Source organism: Tympanuchus pallidicinctus, unplaced genomic scaffold (genome assembly GCF_026119805.1).
Source record: "Tympanuchus pallidicinctus isolate F22 unplaced genomic scaffold, pur_lepc_1.0 scaffold13, whole genome shotgun sequence".
Taxonomy (NCBI): Eukaryota; Metazoa; Chordata; class Aves; order Galliformes; family Phasianidae; genus Tympanuchus; species Tympanuchus pallidicinctus.
Window position 1 is genome coordinate 6,852,312 of NW_026294648.1, and position 23,862 is coordinate 6,876,173.

Genomic DNA, 23,862 nt, shown 5'->3' on the forward strand with positions numbered 1-23,862 from the left:
TCTCATTTCCCCCCCAAAAACTCCTCATCGCTCCAGATACTGATACAAGAGCTCTTCTGAAGCAACATTTACATCAAGTGCTGCTATATCTGGATCCTTTTTTTTATTTTTTTTTTGGTCAGAACATCATCCGTGCCTAACTGCAACACCAAGTATTGAGGAGTGATGCATCCTCCCTTCCTGCAGGCCTGCCCTGTGCTTATGGCTGAGGATGTGCCATAACTGAAGCACGCTTTACAGGGTGAGCATCTCAGAGCTGTGAACAGTGCAGTAAAGCCCTGTTGCACATGGTCTGTCCCCAGGAGGTGCCAAGGGTCTGGCTAAGCAAATGGAGAGGTGTTGTTCTCAATGCCCTGACATCCTCATGGCCAGCTGGGGGGCATTTGCCTGAATTTGGTCTTCCATTATGGCTTTTATTTTTCAATGTCTTACTTTGCAGTAACTGCAGTTGTATTGCTGAGGTCCTGCAGTGCACTTCCAGGGTTCCTCTTTGCTACCCTTGCCCAATGCTCCCTGCATCCTGCAGTTACAGCCTCTTTGCCCATTTTTCATTTTCCATTGCACCATGATGCATGTCGTGGCAAATACCCTGGTTGTGTCCTTCTAACATTTGCACACCCATTCCTGTGTTATGCTGAAAGTGGTTGAGCTGATTTGTGCAGGAATGTCTCCCAAACCTACAGCTCCTCCCTAAAGCTCTTCCCTTTATCAGCAAGGAGTGCACATGTTTGGCATTATGGAGGTCTGTGGCCTCACCCTTATAATCACTCTGCCCAGCCAACCTCCCCGTTGTCTGCTGATAGTGCTGCAGCAAACTGAATATAGAGTACATCATTGTGATGTACGTGCTTTAGTTTGCGAACATATTTGGGCCTTTGACAAATAATAGAGATAGGAAGTTAGCCTGGCTGATGGGTCCTGTATTGACACTCCTGAAGCTCACCCAGAGAACCTAAATAAATTTGTAGCAATTGAGTTACAAGTCTTGGTTCAGACAGGACCACTTTTCAATGCAGACAGCAGTTCAAGTCTTCATTTAGGTGTTGTCATTTATGTTGCACCATCAAGCAGGAGGCTATCGTGCTGCTGATGTTTACGGCAGGCTCAGAAACGTGCTCAGCAATAAACCATCTGTCGGGAAATTCCTGCCTTGCTGCTGCTTTGAGCTCAGATCCGAGCGAGAGGTGAGCTGCTCCTGTTACCCTGTTGTGGTTCCAGCCCTACTTCTCATCTTTTGATTCTTTTTTGCATCTGTTTTTTAAATGCTCTTATCCTCGGAGTTCTCCCAAGGGCAAGAGAGATACATTTGTGTAGACAGTATTGTGCATCTGTATTTTGCAGCACTGACCTTGTGTGCTGCAGCTAGATGCCATCTCCAATCTGCTCCTTGTATGTGGTGATGTCGTTTACGTGGTCGTGTTGCCTTCCCCTTGCTGGGGAGGACATGAGGGTGGATGACACAAGGTGCTTGCCTGAGTTGGGCAGGTGGAGCACTTGTCATTGAGGTTAACAAAGGCAGCATCACTTGAGGAGAGTGTGAAATCCACATCACCCCAGGAAAGGCTCTGAACCAGAACCTCCTCATCTGAGAAGTCCAGTGGCCGTTGCTGTCCTTTGCAGGTCTGGTTCTCCGCATGTCTAATGAGGTTTTTCTCCAGAGTGAACAGATCTTTCCAAAGAAACAGAAAATATGCAAGAGGATAAAAATCTTTTCCAGTCTGTATTGATTTTAGTTTTTTTCAGTACAATGTAGTCATTCATTTCCCTACATTATACTGCCTGGTGGAGATGTGGGGCTAAGCCACCCTCCCAGGACCCAGGTCTGCTTCTTGCTGCTTTCTATCCCTTGCATGCCCAGAGCTGTTCCTTTGTGGCTCTTGGCCAGACAAGGATTTCAGTATTTAGGAAGTTTGGCTCTCACAGGTTTGTTAAACACAGGAGAGCTCAGATCACATTCAAACGGCAGTAATTTGAAAGAGCTTGAGACAATGCTAGAGGATTAAGTAATAAAGTTGTCTATTACTTTGGCAAAAAAGACAAAATTATTCAATTTGGCTCAAATATTTAATTTTTTGAACTTAAGGGTTAGATATTAACATGGGCTTGGCAGAGGGTTCATCACTTACAAGGCTGCACTAAGAGTTCTTCATGTGCTGAGATCAGTGCTTGAAGTCAAACCTGTCTTTGTGAAAATTAACCTCTGAATGAATAATTGGCCTCAATGAGGAGGTGACCGGGCAAAATGTAATTGTCTATTATGGTAGGAGGTCCTAAATGAGCTGGTGGTCCCTTCTGGTCTTAAATCCTGTGAGTATCTGTAATGTTTGGAGACAGCTTTCCTAGGGATTGAGTGGTCACCCAGCCTGCTGCCTCATCCCTGCCAGCCCTGGCAAGGAAGCTGGACGTGACGTTGCCATGCTTTTGGTGGTACTGTGTACAGGCTGGCCAAGGAAAAGCAGTCCTTGCCTTCTCAAGATGGGTAGATGGAGTGCAGTTGCATCTTTCTTCTTAATATTATGTACCTGCATCTGTTCCGATAAGGAAAAACAATCCTAACTGCAACCTTCTGAGGGATTTGTAGTAAATGAGAACAAGCACAAGAAATTTAGAGGGATTGTGGTCAAAATAGTAGTGACAGCTTTAGTCAAAATAGGGGAGTTTAGGGACTTCCAGGAGTATTTTCAGTGAGTGTAAACCTGCAGTGTGCATTAAGCGGTGCCAGCAGCCGGCTGGTTTCTGCACTGGCTCAGCCCCAGCAGTGGGTGGCTGGGTTGGGTTGTCGTGGGGACGGGGCCCCTCCTGCAGAAGAGGTAGCAGATTCCAAGCAGGGATTGCTAGAGCTGCCGCGTGGCTGATGCCGAGCTGTCCGACGTGTCGTCGTGGTTGCATTGCTGCCCCTAACTGGCACCAGGATTCGGTTGGTCATGCAGGCTGCCTGGCTGGGCTCCAAGAGTGCTGAACCGAGCGCTGACAGCATTACATGATCCTACTGCCCTGGGGTGTGAGCTTCCTGCACGCTGCTTTTCTCTGTGTTTGCACCTCTGCTTGCAGGCCTGCGGTAGACGAGGGGTTAACTGTGTCCTCTCAGCTCTTCCAGTTACCCCGTCAGGACTGTTGAAAAATTAGCTTCTCCCCACTTGCAGCACTATAATTAGGATACAGGAGTTGTGGGGAATGATTTCACAAAGTGACTTGGTGTACTCGCCCATGCACCCCAGGGAGCCAGGCAATTATGCATACATAATTCTACTCTTTGAATATTTTCTCTTTCTCTGCATAATTTCTCTCTATTCATCTTTCCAATGTCCTTCTGAGATAAACTTAGAAGTCCCAGCTTTCAGAATGCAACAAAAGAATCTGATGACTGCATGCTCACTATTTGTGTCCAGACCAGAAGGACCAGGAGCCATGCTGGAGAAGCCCCAGCAGTGCGGAGCTGCAGTGCAGGGGCTGAAGCAGTGGGGGGCTCCTTTGCAGCCCCAGCCTGCACTGGAGGGGCCAGAGGCTCCATCAGGCCTGAGGTTTGGAAGCCGAGGGCAGCCCACATCCATGGCTGGGCCGCAGTGGAGACTGTGGAGGAGCTGGCTTTCCTGAGCACGACGTATTTTTGTTTCTAATCTCCTGTTTATGCTGTTCTCAGTGAATTTATTGCGGTGCGATAAGCAAAACACAAAGTAACTGCCAGCGTATTGCTACTGTCTTCAGTCAGTTTATCTCTATAAACTTGCTGTTGACATGATGCAATTTCTCCCTGTTGCAGTGTAGCCATATAGCAGCAAAGTTGTGATAAAAGACAACTTGTTGAAGGGATTCTTTGTCATACTCCCGAATCACCCGCAATTCCTTTTTTCCCCAGCGCCAGAAGCGTGCTGGTGCTTTGCAATTATACCTACACATGATTCCTTTTTTTTTTTTTTTTTCTCTCTCCCTCAGCAATTCATGTTCCCTATTGTGCTCTCATTCATTTTCTCTCTCTTTTAGTTTCTTTTCCTTCTCCTTTTTTTTCTTTTTTTTACCTAGCACCTTCTCAAAGCACTGAAGCTGGAACTGTGTCGCTGCAGTTAGGCAAGGCTGCTGCTCTACTTCCTGAAGAAAGCTCATTGTGTGGTGCCATGAGAAAAGCTTTAAACAACACAAGGGAATGAAGGCACTGCATTTCTCTGATTTTTTTTTTTTTTTTCTTCTCCTTTTTTATTTTATTTTTAAGGAATAATACATAAGCTGCTGGGAAAGGGCAGGAGTGTCTCCTGAATCTCTCTGGTTGTGTCTGCGAGGCTGTGAAATTCTAAGGAAACCTGCTTTTCACGTGGAGGCTTGAAAGGTGGACCACCCCACCTCCACGCCTTTGCTGCTCTCTGCTTTGGTCTCGTGTGCCTAACAATAAATCCTAAGATTGTGCCCAGACAGCGCAGAATCACAGCTTACCAGGCAGTAGCATAATTACTTCTTTTTTTTTTTTTCTTTTTCTTTTTTTGTACTAGTTCACAGCAATCTAATGTAAGTTCTGTTTCGAGTTGTTCTGCAACCAGCAATCTTCAGAGTTGTTTTAGTGCCTGCACACTCAGGTAACGGAACCCTGTTAGGTCCTTTGGTGGTACAGTGAAATAAAGGTCAGCTTCATGCACTGAGGTGGATTGGTGTGCAAATCAGGAAAGGATAGAGTTTGTGCCTTGCAAAGAGAGGAGAGCTGCCACAGGTTGCAGCTGTAATGTAATGGCCCAGCCACGTCTCAGGGCTGCCCATAAATACCTTTCTTCCTGTCTCTGCACAGGAGCTGTTGCTATTATCTAAACCGTGGTAATTAGTCAGTGCTTAGAGACAGCATGAAGGGAACTCCATTTCTGTAATTTCTCCTGTTTTTCATAGTTGGCTGTACAGCAGGATGTGGGAAATGCCATCATGGAGCCAAATTTCCACAATTCCACAATTGGGCTCCCTCCAGTGCAAACCAGTTCTGTGAGAAGAGAGCAGGTCAGCGTGGAAATGGGGCATGCAGCCCTCGGCCCCAGGGGGAGGCCTGGGTAGCCTGCATGCCCGGTGCCTTCCAGCTGCACCTTGTTGGCATTGCAGTGCTGCTTTGTGTCTGGAGCCCATGAGATGATATCGTAGAATCATCAAGGTTGGAAAAGACATCTCAGATCAAGTCTAGCTGTCAACCCATCACTACCATTTAATTAACCACATCCCTCAGTGCTGCATCTGTACGGTTTTGCACACCTCCAGGGGCAGTGTCACCCCCCCACCACAGGCACCCTGTGCCAATGCAGCGCTACTCTTTCTGAGAAGAAATTTTTGCTCATATCCTGGCTGAATACCCAGATGTGGTGCCCTGGCCACAAACCAGCCTGTTCCTTGGCAATGTGGCAGAGGTAACGCCTCACAGAGCAGCTCGTGACACAGAGTATTTTATTACCTGCTATCAGTACCTGCACTTGTGTGACCCACTTCTGCCATGGAATCTAGCAGCAGGTGGGAGGTAGCAATGCATTATTTGTTTCATCAGCTTGTTTGCTTAACTTTTAGCTGGCATAGCACTTAAATAGAGCATCTCCCTGGGTACGTCTCATTTTCCAGGCGCTTGTTCCCATTTGCGCTGCTCTCCTCCTCCTCACATTCCCCCGCCTGTGTTGTAGCACCTGTTGCATTTTGCCACAAATTAGAGCACAGCATGTTCGCAGCAGGGATGGTTTGTGCTGTTACTTTGGGCTCCAGTTGCCATTGCCACAGGGCTGGGTGCTGCCTGTGTGCCTTGGGGACCGCACGCAGCAAGGATCTGCACAGGGGCTGTTCTTCACCCGGCACTGAGATATGCCATTGGCACCTTGAAAAGCTGTCGCTGCCGTTCCTGGAAAACCTTTGAGGCAGCTTTCCTGAGTAATATGGAATCTGGACACTCAGATAGCTAGAGCACACTGAAGGCAGTCAAACCAGAATCCCTTTTTTATCACAATACGCTTTGATTAAGATCATTACAGCGATGGGAGCAGCTCTACTGTTAGCACGGAGTTGGTATTTCTGTCTCACGGGCTGCAGCTCAGTGTTCAAGCTGTCAGCCCAGATGCAATTTAAGAAAAAAAAAAAACTAAAAATGGTTTCCATCCATTGAAGCGTTTTAGAGCTGTGTTTTTATAAGAGAGATTTTTAACTTGCTGTGGAATATTTTTATGGGTGATGCACATCTGCATGTTGTAAGATTTTCAAGACTTCCAAAGAAAATCTTGCATTCCTTCGGCTTTCCTGTATCTTGCAGCATGATGACATGCACCAGCACAGGTCAGGGACCTCTGCATAATGGACTGGTGCAATCTACACCTATTTGCACACTGTTCTAAGTCCATTTGCCATCTAAAATACTTTTTGTTTCATTTGGAGCTCTGTAAGAAGGGGGAATGATTCGGTGCCCTGCAGCTGGGCATCCTGAGCAGATGAGCAGTGCTTAGCACAGCCTCGGGAGGATGAGCTGGGGTGATGTGCAGCCAGGCTGGCAGAGAGCTGCAGGAGGAACGGGGCCGATCCCTCTGTGTGCAGCACTTGTAGGACTGGCTTAAATTGCATCATTTAAAAGACCGCAAACCTTTATTCCGTTTATGTGACTTTGCTGTCTGAGCCTCCAGGCCATATCTGGGACACATTTTAAGTGCTTCTTTGCAGCCCGGCGGGCCGGGCACAGTGTTGCATTGCAGGTGATGCTGTCACCTTGTTGCCAACTCCAGGAGCGTAAGCGCTGGCAGAGCACCAGGCAGGTGAAGATGGTGGTGCCAGGGAGCGGGAAGCACTATATTTAGATGGTTTGAAACCCTTCACTTCTGCAGTGCTGCGAGATTGTTAACTGAGATGAAAAAACTTGAAGTACTTTGTGAGTTTCAAATTGATAGCATCCTTTAAAATCTTAGCATAAATTCAGTGGCACTTCACCTCCCGCACACAATCGGATCTAAAGAGCAAGAGTAACTGTGACATTTCTTCCTGAGCTATACAAAGAACCCATATCAGGGATGTATTAGTGAAATATTGGCGAATCAACACCAAGAAAAGCAACAGCGTGCTGCAGGCAGAGGAGTTGCAGCAGTGACCTGACCTGCTGGCAGCATTCAACCCAGAGATCTGCTCACTATTCATGGAAGTGCTGCTTGCTGAGAGCAGGGAGGACCACAGCCTGTCAGCGGGTGGAGGTAACCAGCAGTGACACCTGTGTTCAGTAATGGGCATAATGGGCATGGAGATTGTGCAACAAAACATGTGTCATTTCCCTCAGGCTAAAGAGGTTTGATTTCTGATGGGCTCTCGGAGCAGCTCTTGGAGCTGTGGGCATTTGTCAGCTGGCAGACGGATACAGCACTGTGCCCACAGCACCTGGTCCTGTGCCTGACCCTAAAGGAGAGCCACTTTGTGCTGGCAGGGCATGTCCTTGGTACACACCGAAACACCAGGCCATGTTCTGTGATGTCAGCTTTTGGAGATGCCTTTAGTTAGCTTAAGCTTCTAGCTGTGGTTCCCTGCTTGCTTGGGGTGGGCTTCCTTCACTGATGCTGCATATGTGTCCCTCTGCAAAAGTACCACTCAGCCAAAGCCCTCTAGCTATCTGCATTTGGGCTGCATCGCTTCTTAATGCAGGTTTCCATCATTCAGGGATCTTTCTGTGCACACTTCTTCCCTGTGCCCTTTCCCTTGGAGCAGGATTTACAGCCACAGAGTCTATGCAGACGCATGGGAGCCCTGGGCTTTGTAGAGCCATCATGCTGCCATCTGGGATTTCTGGAGCTTCCTGAACCTGTTGTGCATTGGGGTGCTCTGTCATTTCCAGAAGGTTATTCCCAGCCAAATAGCAATGAGGATGTGTTGCAGATTATTCACCAGGTGGTTTATTTAATCAGTTTTTGCTATAATAAGCCACTCCTCTGTCAAGACTGTTGTTTTTCTAGGTAAGGGTGAACCTGACCCATGATCCCCAAACTTGCCATCCCACAGAGTCCTATGAAAGCATATCAAACTGGAGGTGAGCCCAGCTGTCACTTGCAGGGTGGAAGTCACACTCTGCTTGCCATTGAAACCATTCTGTTTTCTCAGGCAGTTCATACCTGATGTGAAATATCAACAAACCCTCAAATAAGGCCAGATAACCTGACCTGAGCCCTTCTGAGCTCTGCATGTCCCCATGCACGGGGCTGACCGGCCGCAGCTGCTGCTGCACCTGGTGCTGCCAGCTCTGCCTTGCCGTGCCTGGGGTAAATTGGCTCTTTCTGAAACAGCTCACATCTCTTTGGGTCTGCTTTCAGCACTGCAGCCCGGAGCTTGCTGCAGCCCATTTACCGGTTCCTGCTCAGAGATTTTTAGCGTGCACCGGGACATCATGTAGGTTTAACAAACTGGCTGAGACATGCCATCCAATACCTTCTCCATTAACCTCTCAAATGTGGCATGCCAAAAGCCATCACTTTAAATTGCTGCAAGCCTTGTCCTGCTGTGAAAGCAGCCTTTCTCCGTCCTTTGGATGGACTTCGACGTGCCAATCCCCATTTTTAAGATCCAGGTTGAAAAATCAGGCACTGCCTGCTGTGTCGTTCACAGCATCATCTCTCTGTGGTGACGGACAGGAATCCCCTCAGTGACTTTAGGATGTTGTGCTAACATTGCCTTAAACGAGAGCTGTGGATACAGCTCGGGCTCCACTTCAGTACTGAATTTCTGTGTTGCTGGTTGATAAGTTTCCCTTGTGGGGCATCACTTTGTCCCCAGTATGCAGCTGCTTGCTTCCTCATTCTGTGGGCAGGTCCAAAGGGATGAGGGGAGCGATAGGGGATGGTTCAGGATGGGTGTTTGGGTGCTTTGGTGCATGCATACACTGTGCTCTGCTTTGTCCACCAACACCATCCCTGTCCATTGATTTGATGTAAGTGAGGTTAAATGGAACTTGCACACCACATTTTACTGGACTTCCATCAAATTGCTCCACAGTGGCACCACTTAAGTGCACACAAATATGCCACTCCTCTCTGAGTGAAAGTAATTTATCAACAAGTAGTCCTTGTCCCTTTACCATGTAAAGTCTTTGTGAAATACACTTTCACAGCAAGCTATGATTTGTGCAATGTTTCTCCAGTTACAAATATGCTGTATTTCTCTTTTAAATGTTAAGATACAGAAGAATGAAAAGGAAGCGTGCAGGTCTGAATAATTTTTGAAGGGGAAAGCTATCCATTGTGCAGACCCTCCTTGAAATGAATAGATCTGCATTAAACGTGTTCTTGAACTTGGCAACGGACTTTGATTTAATCCATTGTGGAGACTTTTCCACCAGCGTAAGTGAAATGCAGGGGAGTGCTGGGTGATTATTCCTTCCTTCGCCACCTTTCTCTTTGTCACCTTGGTGGCAAGGGAATTGTTCTCCTGCCCGTGCCTGCTGGTGAGGGCACTGGGTGATGGGGACAGGCAGTGATTGGTTCGGTGACAGGGACAGTTGGTGATGGGCATGTCCAGTGACAGGGATGCTCAGAGATGGGGGTACCCAGTGATGAGGATGCATGGCATGACCGGAACTGGCTTTGGGTTCACATCTGGCCGATGTTTGCTTTGTCTGGATGAAGCTCTGCATCTTGATTTCTTTCTCCTCTTAACTGCATAGCTGGAAAATAATACACAGAGAAAGAAGAAGGTGCTTTTAGAGCACGCTGTAGGCTGGGTGCTTCGATTGTTCGTCTCTGCAGTGCTCTTGGAGTTCAGGGTTGGAGTACTGGGAGGGAGGCAGAGCAGACATCATCACCCAGGAGCAAACCACCCGTGTACCTGTGGTGTCTCCATCTCTCCTGGTCTCCATTAAAGGGCTTGGAGGCAAGTTAGCATGAAAGGAATTTAATATCTTCTCCTTATTCTGCACGGCAATGTTTCCTTGAAGGGACCTGTTGTTTTTCAGCTGAGTCTTTTCCAGGTGCAGCTGATGCTTGCGCTGTAAAAATGTATGGCTGCAGATCCTTATTGGTAAGTGCCACGTGCCGGCAGCCCGGGGAGGTCAGTACTCAGTGCTCCAAACCAAGGCCATCCTCTGAAAGCATGCCCCACTAAAGCATCATTGAAACACAAAGTGGTGTTAGCACTGAATTGGTGAGCAGCCATCTGGAATCTCGAAATATCACCAAGAAAAAGCCACGGAGGTGACAGCATGCAGATACAAGTGGGCAAGATGAAGAACCCGGAGCAGGAAACTTGTACTCAGCATTTCTTTGCTGCCTTTGGCTTCTGGCTTAGCAGTGATGTTATTTTAATACAGTTGCATGGCTTGAGTTGCTGTGATTAGCAGAGCAATTTGCAGTGCGTTCTTCAAAAATTGCTGATCAATTTTAGCTTGAAATAGTTGAAAGCTCCCATGTAATTGACGGCTGCTGTCCAAAAAGCACTACACAGTTTGGAAAATCTGAAACGGGATTCAAGTTGTTTGCACAAAGCATGGGATCCCCAAGATCTCCTTGCAATCTTTTAACTGCAGACTGGGGAATAAGAACCTCAGCCTGAAAGGGTCTGTGACTTCACCCTTGGGGTTACACTTGAACTGACTGTTGTTTTTTGGCTTTGTCCTTGTCTCACTCTCTAGGGTGCAAGGCTCAGAATTTTATCCAGAATGAAGCTGGGATTTTGACTGGTTTAGAATGTGTTCTGTTAATTCTTTGTTAGCATTTTCAAAGAGAAGGGTTTTTTACTTCTAGTAGTTCCTGTGGTTTGTATCAGTGCTGCTGGTTGGCCTGAGATCTTTTCACAGCCACAGTGGGTACTGTCCTCGAGGGGCTGAGAACGTGGCTGTGTGAGGAACCTGAACAGAGATGAATTATTTGGTTTTCAGAAAAAATGAAGAAAAAAGGTGATGGTTCGTGGAAAACAAAGTACTTAGTGGGGCTTTGCATGAGGCAAAGGCAAACCAGCGGACCTAAAGCTTGCTGCATAGACGTGGATTTCCTCCTGTTCCATCATTTCGTGCCTCACTAATGCAGTGAGCACAGATTTGGATACAAATTTTATATTTTTACTGAAGAATTGATTTCGTGGCTGCCTTAAGTGAATAAAGCTGTGATGTATTGACTAGTGTCAGGGACAGGATGCGTACCTATTTATCTTCTCTGTGGCAATGCCTGTAGTACTCTTTCCCTCTGTTCTCCAAGACTCGTTAACGTCGCAGACGTAACCCAGCTCCTCCTAATGAAACAATCGCAGCCGCTCAACTCGATATGCAGAGCAACACCTCCAGCAAAAGCTGATAAATGCTTTTGTTTATGATTTTTCCTCCCGCTATGCTTTCACAGGGAAAGAGCAGGGAAACATATTGACATCCTCCTGGCTGCAGAAGGGTGGCCGGACGGGGTGCTGCACGCTGCTGGTGCTGTTGGGCTGGAGCAGGCGGAGCACTGAGAGTCCTGGGCCCGGCGACTTGAGCTGTGTGGTGAATATGAGTAATAATCCATGACCTCACTGTGATTAGAGATGAAAGAAGGCTGATGAAGGGACCCCGCCGTGACACAGAAAGGAATTAGACATTGTCTAAAGCCAGGGCAGTACCGGAGCATTTGGATTTCACATCAGAGATTCACGGGTGAATAATTCAGCACTTGAAAAAACGCTTCAGCCGCAGTGTGACATCTCCACATATTCTTTCAGTGATATCCAAGACTTTAACTAAACATTGCTTCCTAGGGAGTTGGGGCAGCTGTCCAGATAGTTCTCCTCTTAAATATCAGCATTCCGAATTGTTACCTGGATACAGACGGGGATTTGGACCGATATCTTAGGAGCTGCAGGCTCTCCCAAGGCAGGATTTTGCCTTCAGAAATCGCCCCCAGTGCTGGGCTGAACCCAACATCTTTCTGAGTGAAAATTAAGAGACGTATCTTCATATTTAGTTGACACTCTCAACTAATTGGGTGAACCGCTAAGGCATGCGGAGTTGTGGATGGGGTTGTTTGGGAATTTTAAATAAATGAACCAGTTCTCAAAGGCGAATGCTGGCACATTTATTGAATGTGAATAGAGAAGTGGAGGAAAACTAGAGTGTGTATAAAACAGCCTTGTAAAATCACTTGCTGTTTTATAAATGCAGGAGCCCTATAAACTAAACCAGCCACTTGGTTTTAAAGCCTCATACAGGGCTATGAAATCTCTGCCTTTGGTTAAACATACAGCAGTCCAGACGAGTAAGTGTTAATGTGCTCATGCAGCCCTAACTCTGCTTCCTAGAACATATACATTATAATAAGTCTTTAAATAAATGATCACATATTATTCCTCAAATAATTCATCCTTTTTCTGAATTATTAGCTAAAAATGGATGGTATCTTATAATCATCATCAATTCAGACACCTTATCAGGCCCGATAACTTCTTTTCACTGTGTGATAAGTGTTTTGATCATTTGCTTTTCCTACCTACCCCTATTCTCTTTTTAGTCAGAAGCATTAGCTCCTTCAGATGCACATCACGGGATGAGACTTTGAAGCTGTTTTCCCTGTAGGACGAGGTGCTCCAGCTGTGCAAGCTGGCTGAGCCCACTTGCTCTGCCATGAAACACACTCAGGTCAGTGGGTGCTGCACAGGGCTGTGTGCACGTCCCTCCTGCATTCACCTCGTCTGCGGGACCCAGTAGGACTGGCTAAGAAATCAGCTTTAATATCTGAGGGGTTCCGTGTGAAGGAGGGAAGTGAAACCATTCTGGGGACCACTGTTGCCTTTGCCTGTCCCCTAGCAGCTTGGCTCTCCTGGATTCTCGAGGGCTGCTGTGACCCGCAGCCCTGCAGCCTGGATGGTGCTGTGAGTGTGGCACAGCTGGGCACAGATGATGCATTTGGGTACACATGGGCACAGCATCCACACAGAAAAGGGTCTCCATGTGCACTGAATGGTCCCTGTGTGACCGTAGTAAGAAGGAGCCCTTCCACGCCTCGTGGCAACTCTGTTCCTTCCCTGCCTCATCCAAGCACTCAGTTTTGTGGTCCTGCTACCCATGCTTTTAGGAAAATTCTGTGGACTTTATAAACGAGCACTTTTTATCCCACGTCCATGTGTGTTAATTGCTAATAAGAGAAAAAATGAGCTCTTCTAAGATTTCTTTTTCACTATAAAATTTCTAATTTGAAAGTATTGGAAAAGAGACGTTTACCTCGCTAGGGTTACTGCAGCTGTCCTGATGAGCTTTCCTATCCTCCTCCAACACCAGCCAGCTTAATTGCCCTCTTTAGTCCAAACTTCAATGTATTACAAATTCATACAGATTTTTTTTCTCTCTCTCTCTCTCTTTTTTTTTTCTTTTTTTTTTAAACAGGTTGTTAACAGCAAGAAGAAACTTTTCTAGCAGGGAATCCTGACGTTTAGAACGGAGCCTTTTCTTCAGCATACCTCTGTGAAATGTGTTTCCTCGTGCTGTTCTGGCTCTGTATTAATCCATGTCTTTAAACAACATTTTACACACCGTTCTTCAGTTGAGTTATTTGATAATATCAGTGTGCAGGGAACCGTGAAGCATCTCTTTTCTTAGAAAGCCTTCAGTAATATTAATGTACTTGACCTTGGTCGCTCGTATTTCCTGATTAGGTTCACAGGAAGGCTTTGCTAAGCTTTTAAGATACTGTCTTGTAGACCTATACATAAATACTGCAGTAGAATGAGAATTTTGGTAAAATAATATTATTTAACTGAAGCAATTTTTCCCATCAACAAAGCTCCTCCCTGAACTATTCCTTAATGGCTTTTGTTGTTTTAGGCTAGACTGGTACATAATTAGCTTTGGAGAGGTCCGTGTGTTTTTGTAATGTTAACCCCCCCACATCTCACTGCATTCTCAACCCCTGCAGGTTTACAGGAGCTGGAGTTTTTAATCATTCTAGCCTCGTTTTCTCAGAAATGTGGGCCCTTAACTTTTCTGATTCATCTTAACTTTAGATCCGGCGATTGAGTGAGAACCACATGTTCAGAAATCTGTTGCTTTTAAGGAGAGGAGTGATGTTGTGGTCTGTGTGTGGCCATACGGAGATGGCCAGGGCTCCAGCAGGCTGAGCACAAGCAGGGAAATGCAGGCAGTGAGGCAGAGGTGCTTCACAAAGGGCCTCTCCCCGTTCTGGCCCACGTTGTGCTTTGTGGCTTATTGCTGGCGGCTGCGGTTTGCGGTTTGAAGCTGTGTGTAGTCAGTCCCTCTTGTCCTGGCCCTGCCAGCCTCCCATAAGCATTTCCTAGCAATTTGCTCTTAGATACTTCTGACAATCTTTGTGCGGATGTTGTAGTGCGGGACAGTGTAGTGCAGAGCTGTGCTTTTCCTCAGCATTGGCTCCATTTTGATTTCCTAATTCCTAAAATTGGGTCTGCTAGAAAATAATGAGCCCAGGTTATTTGTGACCTTCATGGAGCTACTGAGCAAATCAGCTCAATACTGTGTGCCTGCACCATGGTGCAGGGTGTCTGGGTTCTCTTGCGGATGCATTCAGCCTCACACTTTGCTGCTTACCTAAATCATGAGCTTTCCCACTGCTCGCTTGCATTCTCTGGGCTGGGTCAGCGGTCTCCTCTTCCACAGCACTGCCCTGCTCTGAGGGCAGGTCTGCACTTCCCTATTGCCTTTCCATCCCCCTTGCTCCTTGCTGTTTGTTGCTGGGCGCAGGCTGTCTTTGCTGCTCCCATTTTTTCAGCCTCTTCCAGTCTCCATGTTGCTGCTTGCATGTTCCTCTACCCACACGGTTCCAGCTTTCCCCAGTTCCCGTCAGCCTCACCCCATCCCCTTGCACACCCACACTGTACCACCCTTTCAGCCCGCTCTCATCTCCTGGTACTTCTGGGTTTAGCAGCAATCCCTTCTCTACCATTAAGCTGAAACGCGCTGTATTTCAGACATTCCTTCATGCGTTTCAGCTTCTTGAGGCTTTTAATTGCTGCCTTTTTCCCTTTATGATATACTGCTGTTCATGATGTGTGAGAATACATTTACAGAGAAAGCTTCTTCTGTATTTTATGTGTGCTGTGTCAGGAAGGCTATAATTTTGTTCACTTCCTTCCCTTTTCCTTAAAGTTGTTTGTGACAGGTCTTGAAACACTTGCACCTCAAGTCCTCCCAGAGTAAGGTCAGAAACTGCCATTTATTTCAGAATCTCCTCTAAAATAGTCAGCTCTTAATATCGTGTCTCAGGGTCTGCTGGAGTTGGGGCTCGGGCTCTGTGATAATTGTTGCATCTGCTTTCAGCTGAGAAGAAAGTGGAGGCTTGCTATGAATATTAACAAGCCATCCATCCTTTACACCTTCTGGGAACACACGAGTTCTTAAATTGTTTCTTCTTCTCATGATTTTTGTGTTCTCCATTTTCTCTGCAAGCTCTTTTTTTATCAACTTCATTTTTTCCCATTTTTTTCCTAATTGGAGGCTTTTATCCATATTTATATCTAGACTGCCGAACGTATTCGCAGCTAGCATTTACTCTGTTGAACCCTACCTCTGCAGGCTTTAGATGTCTTGCTGCCGGAATGAACTCTCTAAGACCTCAGTCTTGCCTTTCTCCTTCACTCGGCCTTTTCTCCCATGGTCATCATCATTGATAGGACAGAAGTGGATAAAACTACACGGAGATTGATTTCCTCATGAGAATTTTCTAGCTTTGAAACTGGGACCCTGAAATTTGGCATCATCCATAGCCTGGGGATGGTGGCCACGATGGGCACCATGATGAGCAGAGTGGGAGGATCATTTCCCACAGTATCTTTCCTTTGGAACATCACCTTTTGAACCATACTGGTTCTGGAAACCTCATGTATAGTGCGTTGGGTTTTTTTCCTCTGTCGTATGGTGTGCACAGATTTTATTGGGACAAAAAGAATGGGGAAAAGAGAAATATCAAGAAGATATTTTTCTCTGCAGGCCTCGCTGCCCTGGTGAGCGCAGAGGAAGCGTGCAGCACAGTGGCCTTGCTTTGGTCAGGGCTGCAGCCCGGGGAGCACTCTGAGAGAGCATTACTGCTGTTTGCATCTGATTCGTGGCAGATGGCCCTGAACTCGATCTTTTAATTCTGCCTGAGAGTTAATGAAGTCCACCAAGGGCAGAAGATGTTGTTAGGAGAAGCGCAGCATGTTCAGCATCCATTTGTACTGCGGAGAGAGCTGAATTCTTTTCTACTATTACTCCACTGAATGTAAATATCTCAGAGACATTTACATGGTATTTCTTTTTAAGTATATAATGTTTTCATTCAAAAGTATCATAATTCTTAAAAGACCTGTCAGAGGCTCTGACATGTAATTAATTTCTCTAAAGCTCTTTTTCTGAACGATCTAACCGCATATATAGAACTCGTTCCAACACCTGCGCTTATTCACAACTCCGCAGAAAAAAGCCACATCTTCTGCTTCGCTTCTTCCCCCACTTCTCCGTAAAAAGATTTTCCTGCACTGTGGATGCTCCCTCTTCATCCACCCTCATGATCTACAACAGATAAAAGCTCTTGGTTTGTTAAAGGTGTGTGCAAATAGGAATTGGCACGCTGGGCTTTGTCTGGATGCTTGTGACCTTTTGTTTATTCAGCTTCAAGCTGAAACACTCTCACAACTTTAATTATGGAACAGCTATCATTAACCCATAATCTAGTCCAGCTAATACAATTCCCATTTGTGTAGGTGGGCTTTCAGTCAGTCTAGTAGGCTGTTTATTTTTACCTGGTGGATTTTTTTTTCTCTGCTCGGGTGTATATTAAGCTCCAACAGGATGATGCTGGTGCTGGGGACATCTGAACGAGGAGATGCTCACAGCCATGGGCATCATCCACGCCACCAGGCACTGGTTCCATGGCAGGCATGGCCAGCTCTGAGTGCCTCCAGGCTACTGCTGACCCATTGCTGCTGCAGGAGTTCAGGAGCCAGAGCCCACTGCCACTCGAGGGAGAGCACATGCAGGAGGAAGGCTTTCTGCAGGGCTGCTCCATGGCAGCCCCTGGGCACGTCCTCACCCCACAGCACCTCCGGCAGCAGCAAAGGGTGGACCCTCACATGTGCACTGTGCAGACAGCCTTCAGGATTCCCCTGCTGGGGAAAAAGGTGTTTTTGGGGTGAGAAAGAAGCAAAGCAGCTTGGTGCTGTCTTTGTAGAGGACAAGCTTTGAGCCGAGGCATTTTTCCCTCGCAGTTGTGTAAACCTTTCACCCTTGTAAAACGGATACAGTAAGAAAGTGCTTAAATCCAGGCTGTATAAAAATGTGTCTGTTCTAAGTGCACATAAAGCCTGTCCTTTGCTTGACTTGAACATGGAAACATGCCCAGATGTTTTAGCTTTGTAATTCGAGCATTTCCTCCTCTGTTGTAGGTAAATAATTGGCACCCCTCAGTTTTGTTTCCTGTAGGGAGTGTTGTTCGTGTTGTTGTTGCTTTGCATACTTACTCTGTTGAATTCATAGCCAAAGAAATACATTCATTTTACTCCAGCTAACTGACAAGATGTGTCATATTGAGTGTGCTTGGGCTGTTGCCATGTCACCAGGAGCAGAGGGGGCTCACGGAGCCTCAGCTTGGGCATTACTCTGACCGCGTTTGTCTTCTGAGACAGATGCTCCAGCAGTAGTGACGCCCATGAGGCTTCTCAATCATCAGGTGGGTTTTTAAAGAAAAATGCAAAAAAGTGTTGGGTTATGTGGCCAGCTGAGCTGAAGAGCACATGCTCCAAGGCCACGGACCTGCTCCCAAAGTGACAGGAGGTAAATGGGAGGATCCACTTTCGGTGTTTGTTGGTGTTCTGCCAGACATCTGCACACGATCTTGTTGCTAACAGCTTTTGCACAACCCTGTTATCATGAGTAGTGGGAAAATGTACAGAAGACGTGAGAAGGGGAGAATTTTCTCAGCTGTGGTGGTGAAGTTTTTTCTGAGGCACTTGCAGTCCTTCCGCTGACATCAGCTGCATGACTGAAAGGGATTTCTCCAGGTCACGGAGTTCTGTGTGCTGCTATCACAGGCAATTGTTTCCTGTCCTTCTGCCCATTAATTTGTCCATCTCTTGCTGAAAGCAAGTTGGATTATTTTCCAGCTCCAGTGCTTGCTTTCTGCAACTCCTTTCTTTCCATCTCCTTTCATAGCCAGCACATTTTTCAGTTATGCCAGCTGTGATCTTAGCAGATCCCAAAGTACACGGTGCAGTCAGGACGCGGCTGTCCTTAGGAACTCTTCCTTGTGACTGAACCACCCTGCCTGCCCTTGAAGCCCAGCCTGGCATGCCGTGCTCCTGCTCTCCTCCTCCAGAGAGCTGGAGTTTGTCCGACACCATGGCTTTCACCATCATCTTCCTCCATCCACTCCAGCTCCAGTCAAGTTCATAAACTTCAAGCTAGTGACTGAATTTCCTCCTGCTGCTTCTTCATAATAGTGTGACCTCAGTTGTGTGTGTCTTCAATGGCTGGATGGTGTCTGCAAGCCGAAGCCTCTCCCCTTTGTTCTTCTGTCTGCATATGGCTCTGTTCAGCTCTCCTGCTACCCACTATATTCTCTGCCGATCACCTTTATACCCCAGCTCTCTGTTGGTTTAGCTTTTCTTACCGGAGACCCAGCTGTTCTTCTCCACTTTGTTATTCCCAGTCTTCGGTTTCTTCTTGTTCTGCTTTGCGTCAAGCCCCTTTGTCAGTTTTATTTCACAGTTGCTGGCGTTTCTCCCTGTCCACCTTGGGAGCTGACCTGTTGTCACAGTGCTCTGGAGAGGTCCTCTTGTTCAGCAGGTCCCTGCAAACCTTAAATTGTCTGTTTCATTTACACTTCATCTCTCTTCAGCCATATCTGAAGATCCCCTCTCTGAATTCCTTTCAATTCTTTCCAGCTCGTTTCTAGAACTCAGCTCTACGCTCAAGGTACTTCAGTCGAGCAAGCAGTTGTCTGCAGGCACAGCTCCTTCGTTCTTGCATATCATCATCCTTTTTGTCTTCTCCAGTCTTTGGTTTACATCCACCAGAAACTTTCCTTCTGCGTTTCCCTCCCTCCTGTGCACTTGCATCCCAAAAAATTACAACAGGGGATGAAAAATCACCCAGGTTCCCCACCTATAGGCTGTCTTTTTCTGTCTCTGACTGTCCAACTGCCTGCTTGCTTGTAGCTTGGCTTTTGCACAGCGAGTCCCGCTGTCTCCATGAGGTTTGCCTGTGACACGTGGTGAGAAGTGATGAGGGTCAGAAAGCAAAGCTACCCTCACATCTCGCTTGCAGATCCCACCTCCAACATGCGCAGCTGGCAGGCAGCCCCAGGGCAGCACGAACCACAGTCACACCCCAGCAGCAAGCAGCCAGCAGGCAGGGACGCATCTGCAAACACACACGTAAGACCTTGCTCCTGTCTCCTTCAAGAAGTCCCAGTGGCAATAGGATGATGCCTTCCTAATAGTGCCTGGGATCCTTCTTTGTAAGCCTGCTGGTGTTTTATGTCCACATTAGTTTTCTCTCTGGACATCTTTTGTGCACTGCAAAAGACAAATCCACATTATTGGAGAATCATTGTTTTTGCTTTTGTATTATGTTTTATTCATCGCAAGCTCTTATTTTAATATGATTATGTTACCAGTTGAAAACAGGCCACATGTGGCATTTTACACCAAATTGCTATAAACAGATAAACCCTGGCAAAAAATCAGGTCAGCAAACCGGTGCAGAGATGATGCTTGTGCTTCTGAGTGATGTGGGTAGAGGGAAGATGTGGCCATAGGCCTCATCTTGTTTTGCTGCTAAGCAAAGACTTGATGTGCAGAATTAATCTTTCTGCAGCAAGTTCTGGATCATCTCTTGTCCTTCAGCCTGGTTCCTATAGGTTACACAGTGAACAGTGAGAAAGGGTTGGTAGTATCCTCATCTACATTGTGTATTTGGATCACGTGAAATATTGCCGTGACTCTCTTGATGAATGTTATTATTATTAAATATCTATATAGCAGCCATACTCAGAGTCCTGTCTAGGACTGAGGCCATATTTCTGAGCCCATCCTTTTAGGACTGCAGGCTGAAACTGAGCAAAAGGTGGTTCATTTTATACAGCACAGAAGGTACCACGTGCATTACTACAAGGTGCATGGGAGGCCAGCATGTCAGTAAGGTAAAAAATAATCTGGGAAAGTGTGGAAATTCCTCAGGTACAGAGTGTCACCAGTGAAGTGCTACAGCATGGCCTCTCCATTTCACTTTGCATCTGCCAGTGACCATCAGGAAAAACCACGAGCAGAATTATCAGCGTGCCACAGTGCAGCCAGCCCCACAGCTGGGGCCCAGCAGAGGGACTGCAGTCACAGTGGGTGCCTGCTGGGTGCCGTGTCCTGCTCCCTGGGGAAGGAAGAATGCCCCAGCATGAGCTGGCACAGATGAAACTCTCTTGGAGCATTACCTCTGTGCTTCAGAAAGGCAGCAGAGATCAGAGTAGACAGGAATGCTGATCTGTTTGTGTTGTAAAGATGCCAGTCTGATCATCCACAAATGCTCTTTGAGTGCTTTGAGGCGAACCCGTGAGCAGCAGGTTGAGATGTGTGAGCATCCATAGCCGAGTACTCTGGACTCCAGCCTGACCCACCTACAGTCAGTTCACATGGAAGGTTTCTTGCACCTCGCAAACTATGAAGATGTACAAAACCCATCTAGCAAATTACAGTCTGTTGGGTATCCGTAAATAATAACTCAGCTTTTCCTTCTCACAAAGCTTTCTCGTGCCACTAACAGCAGCTCCCAGAAGCCTTGCTGGCCCACCTATTGCTTCAGCCTCCCATTCAACAGGCCGGTGTTACTAAGGAGGCATGATGTTATAGGCCGTTTCTCAAAAACACTGAGCAGCTTTCATACTTAAAAGTTAATCTACTTCAAGTTACACGTAAGTTCTCCAGCCTGGTGTGTGGTTTGGAGCTTGGAGCTCCTCAGCTGAGCTCAGCTGCCTTTTGTCAGCCTTGGTGGCAGCCCAGGGTGCCAGCGAGGGAGAGAAGGCTTACTGGAGCCAGCGATTTGTCGTGAGCTTTGAAATATGGATTTGCATCGCAGTAAAACTCGGCGGGTTAGTTAAATATTCTTCTAAATATGCAAAGGAATTGGGTTACTGATGCTTGTTATTCTTATCTTACTCTTGGTGTCACAACATCTTTAAGTTCAGTGAAGGTTTTGCTTACTAAGACGGTTGTAAAGATTTCACATTAATTAAGAGGGCTTCACTGCAAATCTGAATATCAATGAAGTTTGGCTGCTGAACCCAGGGCAGTGAGTACTGTGGGAAGATGAGGCATTGACAAATGTTGATTTAAAAACAAAAAAAAGCCCAGTGCTTCCATCTATTATCTGTTGTGAGAGAGTGAAAGTTGAGTTCAGGTTGCCAGAAGTTACAGGCAGATTCAGTCTGTGATTTCTGGTTGAAGTGGTCCAGTCCCCGCTCATCTGGTTGTTCCCTGCTGCCTGTGCCAGGACTCAGCTGTGTCTCCACTACACCATGTTCCTCTCCTTGGGCAGCAGCGATTTCAACATGGGGCATTTTCAGCAGAGGAATGGAGAGGACCTGGTCCTGATCTGGATCCTAGGTTTGATGCCTCCAAGAAATGATGGATGCAAATGGGACCAAGAGGAATTTTAATATGGTTATGGACTGTGAGTGCTGGTAGGTGGCATGGGAACGAGAGCAGCTCTCTGAGGAAGGAGTTCTGATGGTGAAGAAGTGTTTTCAGTGACAAATGAGACTGGAGATACTTATTCCAGAAAGCTCCTTAGGTGAAATTTCTCGTGCCTGGCAGTGCCTGGATGAGGAGAGTACTATCTGGCAGCTTGCGGAGCTGTTATTACTTGGGACATCTGAGTTTTTCTTCCAACTCTGCCATAGAATTGCTGTTGTCAGACCTGGGGCGAGTCCCCTCCTCTCTGTGTGTCTGCTAACCTGTCTGCCAAACAGGGATAATAACGCTTGCCTGCTTTTGCAAAGCAATTTCAGGTGACATGAAAGGCGCTTTGGAAGTGTAGAACACCACTCCACCTTCTAAAGCGGGACTTTGAGGAAGGAAATTGGGATATATATCATTTTAACCCTGCTGAAATGTGTTGGACTTGGCTTTTGGAGTAGAAAAATGAAAATACGATAGCCTAAATAAATAGCATTTGTCCTCTTAAGCAGGGCAAGGGCAGCATGTAATGTTGTGTGTTTATTTTTATTGTCGTTATTTTTTATTCACGGTTCCTTGAGCTGATTTTGGGAATTGTACTGACTGTGGTTATGTTTCTGGAAATGTGCAGGTTGGCCAGATGCAGTGGGGCATGGAATGAACAGAAAGAGGTTAAATTGATGGATGACCAACAAGAGCAGGATTGTGCCTCAGAAGACCAAGAAACTATCCTGATTAATGGGGTGAAAGAAAATGGTAAGGAACTTAATTACAGCACGTGAGGGAGCAGTGACAACTCACAAGCCAACTTATTTTTCTAATTCCTTTCATGTATTTAATTCTAGTGGTTTGCAGGTATCTCTACAATGCGGAGCCGTACAGGAAATGGATATTTTCTGTACTCCAGCTATGGATGTACAGCTTTTTAGGTCTCAACAAGTACTGCTTTTGCCCATGCATATGCATGGTTGGAAATGTTTTTGTGCACACGCAGTTTGAATTATAGATTTTAGTTTGGTTTCCTAGGGAAAAAAGTCTTATGAGATTATGTATCCCCTCTGTTGGGAATCTTTCCCCCTCTTCGCAATTACATAAGCCACTCTCAGGCAGATTTGATGGAGGATTTTCGGTTCCTACAAATTTAGGGCAAGTTGGAGCTTGGGCAGAAGTAAGAGAGCTGGGTTAGCAGTGACCGGTAGGGAAGGTCAGACCTGGGAGCTCAGTGCTACCTTTGTTCTGCAGCCCATCGCTTGGCCTGTAACACCTGTGTGCAGGAGTCGTACTGCTGGTCATGGTCACCATCCTGGGAGCCTCTGCAGCACTGCTGGGACCAACCAGCCTCTTCTAGCTGCCTGCCCCAACTATCTGACTAATGTTGGCGTAATCTATTCCTTACTTGCTTTCAAAAACACCAGGTTGGTTGGAGCAGCAGGGGCTGTGTTGCCTGAAAACCCGATTGAAATAAAATTCCTCAGAGCATTTTCTTTGTGTCGTTTATTTGGCCTTCCTGTCACTAGCCGCAGTAAGTGCAGCAGCAGTCTGGTGTTGAAGCAGAACTCAGTGTTTTCAGTTCTTTGTGTTTTTGTGGTTACTTTCATGGCTTTTCAGAATTTGTATTGACCTACAAATCTTGCACTGTGTGTAAATTGGTCCCTGTAAGATATCTAGTACTCTGTTCTCCAGCGCCGTGTGCGTTCAAATCCTTCTGTCTTGTCAACGTGAGGTTTACTCAGTGAGAATGCACAGAAGCAAACATTGTTCTCATTCATTACTAAAACCTGGAGCAACTCCAGACACACAGGTGCCCTGAGGTCCCCACAACACGTGCTGGAGGCAGGTGAAGAGTACGCCTGCACTTTCCTGTACGATGCAGTTCTGAAGATCTCTATCTTCACCAGCCCATCGCATTCAGAAATGCCTCACACATGGAGGCAGGATGTAAAGCCACAGCCACAGCTTGTGGCACCTGCAGGAGCTACAAGGAGGTTTTCTAGCCACGCTCCCCTCGTCTCATCTGGCAGACAGTACCTCCTCATTAAAGACTGAGGTGATTTCTAGAACCTGACACCATTTCTATGAAATTCAATTAAACAGATCTTAATTAAACATTGTCGTGTAGGAGTTGCTGCTGAATCCCAAGCAGCGAGTTGCTCTAATGCCACCACCTCCCTATTGATGACATAGGGGTGTTGCTTCTTGAATCATCTCACCCTCACTGTAAGTTGGTGCTCACTGCACTGCTTGGGCTTAATCCAGAGCAGCCCGTAGGATGCTGTA

The 23,862-nt window shown here is 46.6% G+C and overlaps 1 protein-coding gene across 2 annotated transcripts in view; it reads left to right on the top strand.

Annotated features, from left to right (window-relative positions):
• NEXMIF (neurite extension and migration factor) overlaps positions 1–23,862 on the top strand; it is a 121,241-nt gene that overhangs the window by 89,862 nt on the left and 7,517 nt on the right. For both annotated transcript variants that reach the window (XM_052673152.1, XM_052673151.1), the window contains exon 3: positions 22,217–22,341. In XM_052673152.1, coding sequence (XP_052529112.1) covers positions 22,266–22,341 — 76 coding nt within the window. In that variant the 5' untranslated portion in view covers positions 22,217–22,265. The remainder of the gene's footprint in view (positions 1–22,216; positions 22,342–23,862) is intronic.